The sequence below is a fragment of the Triticum dicoccoides genome, chromosome 7A (genome assembly GCF_002162155.2).
Source record: "Triticum dicoccoides isolate Atlit2015 ecotype Zavitan chromosome 7A, WEW_v2.0, whole genome shotgun sequence".
NCBI classification, from domain to species: Eukaryota; Viridiplantae; Streptophyta; class Magnoliopsida; order Poales; family Poaceae; genus Triticum; species Triticum dicoccoides.
Window position 1 is genome coordinate 170,541,155 of NC_041392.1, and position 6,677 is coordinate 170,547,831.

General features: G+C 44.7%; 1 protein-coding gene across 1 annotated transcript; it reads left to right on the forward strand.

Annotated features, from left to right (window-relative positions):
* The first annotated feature begins 5,031 nt into the window (after nucleotides 1-5,031).
* On the forward strand, nucleotides 5,032-6,065 carry LOC119333339. The gene is made up of 3 exons (XM_037606268.1): nucleotides 5,032-5,117; nucleotides 5,225-5,619; nucleotides 5,716-6,065. The coding sequence occupies exons 1-3, from the start codon at nucleotides 5,032-5,034 to the stop codon at nucleotides 6,063-6,065; spliced, it is 831 nt and encodes a 276-aa protein (XP_037462165.1).
* Nucleotides 6,066-6,677: the final 612 nt, after the last annotated feature.

The following is a 6,677-nucleotide window of genomic DNA, read 5'->3' on the forward strand; positions in this document are numbered from 1 at the left end:
CATCGGGTGTCCTTTCGTCAAGACACAGTCGGCCTTATAAGTCTCAGGTGGGCTTCCTCTTTCTATTGGTTTCGGTCGGCCTTATTCATGCATTTTCGTGTCAGTATTATATCCAGCCCAACCCAAATGTTGAAATAACATTTTCTCCTTTCCAGTTTAAGATCAAGAAAATAAAGGTTTAAGATGAATTCTGTTCAAATTCCTTTCAAGAAAAAGAAACAAGACCAGCTAGGACTAGCCATTGGTTTAAGATGAATTCTGTTCAAATTCCTTCCAAGAAAAAGAAACAAGACCAGCTAGGACTAGCCATTGACGGCATATTTTAATAGGAGAGGCAACCTGAGCACCCTGACGAGCCCAAAGTCCCGAACATGGGTGGGCAGCGTGCACAACTACATAGCCTGCCAACAGAGCAACACTCTGTACTTTGTTTGATTCGTACCCTTTCGCTCGGGCGAACCAAGAGCGCTCAACTAGGGTTTACCCTCCCTATCGATGGTGTCGCTGCTGATCTGTCTCGTCTCCTGTGGTCCTAGGACCATGGAGGCGCGGTGGATCCCAGCCTTTGTTGGCCAGAGGGCTCCGCTTTTAGGTGTTTTTTTAGTTTAGGGTTTGTGACATGCTTAGGAAGACGAATCGATGGCGACTTCCTAAAGATGAAATAAAGTTCTCCATGTGAAGCCCCCGCCCCGGTGGTGCTTTTAACGTCGTCGGAGGGGCGTGTGGAGGTGTGTCTCCAGCGAATCTCATGGATCGCTCAGTGTTTGTCTTCAGTGGATCCACTTGGAATCGGTCTTCATTCGTTTGCGTCCGTGTGTCTGCAGGTTGGATTCTTCATATCTATGCTTCTGTTCATTGATGGTGGTTGTTGTTCTGGTGCGTTGGTCGTATGGGGCTTTAGCACGATGACTTTCTGACTGTCTACTACAACAAGGTTTGCCCGCTCCAATGAGGGAGGGAGATGATGACGGCGCGTCTTCGGCTTGCTTCAATGCTTGTAGTCGTCACTAGGTGGTCCATGGACCTAAATTATTTTTTTACTTCTACTAGTGCTCTTTATGCTACCTCGAGAAAGAGCAACACTCTGTCCCCCTTTTCAAATTCCTTCCACATCTATCATCCGAAGAAAACATTATATCGACGTGCAGTAAGCATAGCAGGAAGCACCACATAACTGATGTGGTAAGGGCATCTCCAATGCCAACCCTAAAATGGACATTGTATTTTTCCACGGATAGGTCTGCAGACACTGAAGGAGCCGACCATCCAACCATGTATGCATACATTCGAAAGCAAATTTGAACAAAACGAATGAATTTCATGCAAACCAGATAATGTTCGTTTAAACTAGACAAAATTCATTACATTTTTGATATATTTCAACTAAACAAAAGCGTCCGAAAGCTAATCTAGAATCTTCACCGGTGGTCATGAGCCCCGAAAAGCGTTCAACCTCCAAGTCCTTGTTGTTCCTCTCTGTGTCCATGTCTGGCGGCTGTGAGTCCCGAAAAGTGAAGGTGCAGTCACCAGCGAAGAAGAGGACATGTGACACAGACTGGCCCACATGGGACATGAGGCACCGCCGTCGCGCATACCCTACTCCTCCTTGTCGGAGTCTGTGACCTGGCCATCGCCAGTGGAGGTGAGGTCAATGATGGACGTGGACGGGTCGGCCACACGGTCGAAGCAGTGCCAATGGGGACCAATTGACGACGTGAACGACGCGTATTTGTTGCTCTCGGTCGGTGCGACTATTCAATGTCGGAGCCAGTGAGAGGTCGTGCCCGCTCTACGCGGGCATGAATGCAACGTGGTGCTTTGGAGCGGCATTGAGCGGCATGAATGTGTGGCAACCGCTTTGCGTGGGAACGTGCGTGGACGCGAGAGAGTTCTGTGGCTGGGTTCGAGATGTCCGCGCATACGTGGCAGCGGTCTGGTCACCCACAAAGCCCCCTGGTTTGCCTTCGGTTGCAAGAAACAGACGTCCGGACCGGTCCATGGATCGATGGGTATCACGTTGGACGACAAATCGCGCCCGAACCACGGTCCGGACGAATGCGGGAGGTTTAGATGTCCATGTTGGGGATGCCCTAAGGTATCTAAAAATAAGTTTAACAGGAAGCAACCGAATCTCTCATGGTAAATGAGTTAATTACCTTGTCTCGTTGTGTTATCACGGACACGGTATCGCTAAATTTATGGTGAGACATATTCTTGCTAAAAGATCATCTCTCAATTAAGAGAAGGCAAACTTTTTCTTATTGTTTCTCTCTTCTCCATCTCAATATTTATCTTACATGGCACTTCTATTGTACACGCCCAAAGAGAGAGAGAAAGAAAAAACGCTTATGTTAGCACCACGGGTTCAACAACTTCACCAATCTTAAAGTGTTATTGGTGATAAAGAGCGCCGTTAAGGGTGTGTTTCATAATCGTTCTCATCGTGGCATGGTTACTCTCCTTTGAGACATGTTGAATGCAGACTTTTTGAGTACATGTAACTTCAATTGTTTGGTAGCCTATATTACTGAGACATGTTGTCCTAAGATTTTTTTGGTAGCCTGCATTGGTTAGGCTTACTAGGCTGAGACTATGTTTGGTAGCATGTATATGAGGTAGCCTGCATCAATGGAGTTTTTAGTGCCAATACAGCATTTGACCAATAATTTGACTATAGGTAAATATGAAAAACATATTTCTACACTAAAAATAATTTTGGTAATAAAACATCACCATTTCAACATGATCTCAACAACAAAAATAGTCAATTACAATAAGAAAAAATAGCGATGCTCCATCTGAAACTTTATAAGAAGCAACATATACATTGCAACATTAGCAATGCTTCATCTCTAAAGTTTCTAAAGGCATATATACATAGACATCCAATTCACCATGTCTAAATTCTATAAAAAGGCACATATACATAGATCAAACACTCAATTCAGCATGCTAAGCAAACTCTATTGAGCACATTCAACAAAACCAAAGAACAAATTAGCAACATTGTTCTGCATCTTGCCTATGGGAGGAAATGAGTTTAACATTCGTTGTGCCTACAGCTAGCTGACAAAATCAGAGAACATTTTAGCTGATAATGTTGTGTCTGCAACTAGCTATATGTGCGAGAGCTCGTCATGGAGCTGGGGCAAAGGAGGACATCATTGCGGAGCTTGGGCAGAGGTGGACGCCGGCAGGGCTCCACCCGGGCGACAACGAGGAGGGCGCTAGCAGGGTGGCGCTTCACAACCGACAGATAGGGCGTGTAGGTCGGGGCGCCTTTGCTGCTCGGTGCCCCTCGCCTTTGGCGTCAGTAAATGCAGGTGCTCCCCATGATACTGGCTCTTTCAGCGGATGAACTACGTTTTAACCGATTAGGAGCAAGGTTACTAGGTATTTATTCCAAGTAGTTCATTTGAAATCATTTCTCAAACGTATGAATTACTCACTCCATCCCATAATATAAGGGCATCAATTTTTGTAACAATCAAATATATATATGTTTGACAAAGATTAATAATATATGAAAATATTTTTCATGATGGGTCTAAAGATACAAATTTGGTATTGTATATATTTGGAATGGAGGAAGTAATAGTCATGCCAAGACATAGCGGCCAAAAGGGTTAGATCACTAACCAAGATCGTCAAGGACACAATAGTGTTTTAGTTTTTGAGTTGAGGACAACATAGTGTTGAATGGCAATTCTTGTCCATGTCATAGAGGTGAAACAAAAACGACAAACGAGTGAAGTGTTGATTCAACTTGATCGTGGCATCGAGGCATTTATCCTCCCGCCATAACGTTATGCGCCATAAGTGGTGTTTAGCCTATTGTGATGGAGAAGCTGTTTGAAAAGGTTGGCTTCTGTTTTTTGCTCTTGATCTAGATGATTGAATCATTTTGTTCTTGAACATATTGGGCGGAGAGCTCTTTGTAAGCACCTCAGGAGGTGAAATCCAGCCTTTGAAGACTTATTTGCACATTTGGCGACCAAAAATGTGAACAAGAGAGAAATATATGAGCTTCATGTGAGAGCTTGAAGTGTCATATTTTTGCCGAGCATCTAAATATTAAGACAAAATTGTCAAAACTACCACAATTACAGATCCGTTCTTCAAAAAAACTCTGACCTCAGTAAAAAAAACTGAAAGCACTAAACACTTGGTTGAGAGTCGTTTGATGTTGAATCTGACAGTTGGGGCCTGTTATTAATGGTGAGATGATAACTAAAACTTGCACCTTTATACTATGGCGTTAGGTTGCCATAGGGTCAATGCTTCAGAATTTATCTCCCTCTCTCATGCATTTTATCGAGTACCTTGTGCGCGCTCTGTGGGCGGCCACTGCCACGCCATGGAACTAACCGTAGATGAACAAAGTGTGTGTTGCGGTGTGAGTCTTGGTGAGCTCGTGCATGCAATAGGCAAAGGGGACACATTTGCGACATCCTGGAGTGGTTTGGGCGCTCGGGGTGACTGAAGAGCACGATAGCAGCGACCAACGGCCTTAGGCGTGGGATCAGTGGAGATCACGGGATGACAGTTGCACGGTGGCCTCGGCGACGCGGCAGGAGTGTGCGCCATCCATGGGCACGAATCACTGTCGCCCCTGAACCTGGTGAGCTAAGAGCATCTCTAGTGGAACGTGTAAATTTGGACGTGTATATCTTCATATACACGTCCATATACATCTTGCTAAATTATACATCTCCCAGTTTTCCAGTGGAACGTGTAAATTAGGACGTGTATATTCCAACGGCTATATTTTCAAACGGCTATATTTCCAACGGCTATATTTCCAACGGCCATATTTCCGATCTATATAAACCACCCCTACCACCTCTCTTCCAGCACACTTCTACCTGTGACTTCTCTTCTCACCTAGATTTCTCTATCGTTTGTCACGCAACACAACGAACACATCCACTTGGGACATGAGTTCTTCGTCATCTTCATCTGGCAACGATGAACTCATACTTGCAGCATTCGCCGAGCGGGAGGAGGAAGAGAGGAAGAACGGTCGACGCCATGGCGGTTCCAAGCATGGACGTCAGTCAATCGACCGAGGAAGAGATGCCGGATTTCTTCTTCTGTGGGACGACTACTTCAAAGAGGTTCCTCGCTTTCCCGAACATTTGTTTCGACGAAGGTTCGTAATTAGTACACTTCTCTGCTTTGGTCCTTTTTTCATTTCCCTGTCTCATTTAATTTTTATGCACAGATTTAGGATGTCGCGTACTTTGTTCAACCGCATAGCTGATGGTATATTTGAGCATGACTATGATGATTATTTTACGCAAAAAAGAAGTGCTTCTGGAGCTCTTGGGTTACATCCTTTGCAAAAGATGACCGCGGCGATGCGGATACTAACATATGGAATAGCAGCCGATTATGTTGATGAGTACATCCGGTCCGCTGAGTCTACTAATTTAGAGTCTTGCAAGAAATTTGTGATCAAAATTTGTGAAGTTTTTGGGGAAAAGTACCTGAGATCTCCAAATGAAGAAGACATTGCTAGGTTACTTGCAATAGGGGAGGAAAGAGGATTTCCCGGTATGTTAGGGAGCATAGATTGCATGCACTGGGGGTGGAAAAATTGCCCCAAAAAATGGCATGGCATGTTTAAAGGCCATGTGAGCGAGCCCACTATGATCTTGGAAGCAGTTGCTTCACAAGATCTTTGGATTTGGCATGCTTATTTTGGTTTACCAGGGTCTCTGAATGATATAAATGTTCTTCAACGTTCTCCTGTTTTTACAAAGCTAGCCGAAGGCCAAACTCCTCCAGTGAATTATAGCATCAATGGCCATCAGTACACAATGGGGTATTACCTTGCAGATGGTATCTATCCACGATGGGCAACATTTGTGAAGAGCATACCAGCTCCAACTAGCAGAAAGCATAAAACTTTTGCCAAGAAGCAAGAGGGGGCTAGGAAAGATGTGGAACGAGCCTTTGGAGTTCTGCAATCCCGTTTTGCCATTGTTCGTGGACCGGCTAAAGGATGGAAACGTAAAGAAATCACTGATGTCATGAAAGCTTTCACTTTCTTCCCTATTTAAAATCTGCTGAAGGCAACCACAACATTTAGAGGTCTCTTTATTAATCGTTGTGTAACGGCAATTGATTGCATTAGCATTACGCTCCGGCCATGATGATTCCTTGTGTGTGTTGTAGTACTCTGAAATTCTATCCCAATAAGCATCCCGGTTTTGATCTATCCCAACAATATCCAAACTTGTATTTGCCCATGCTGCTATGAGAACCTTGTCCTCATCACTAGACCAATTTTTGCCTTTGTTGGATTTTCCTTTCTCTGTTATTGCAGAATGATGCTGCGTTGATGGAGTTGTCTGCTCTCCAATTGGACTTTCTAGTTGTGTTTGCGTGTAACCAAAACCAAGGGTGTCCAAGAAGCTTTGGTCAGTATCCATCTGCAAGCAACCAATGCACAGCAATTTTAGACCACAATCTGGCATCAAATTGACAATTTTAGACCACAGCTATGCATCTCCCCTGCATCTCCTCCATCTCCCCTGCATCGCCTCCCCTGCATCTCCTCCACGGCTATGCATCTCCCCTGCATCTGCATCTCCTCCATCTCCCTGCATCTCCTCCACGGCTCTGCATCTCCCCTGCATCTGCATCTCCTCCATCTCCCTGCATCTCCTCCC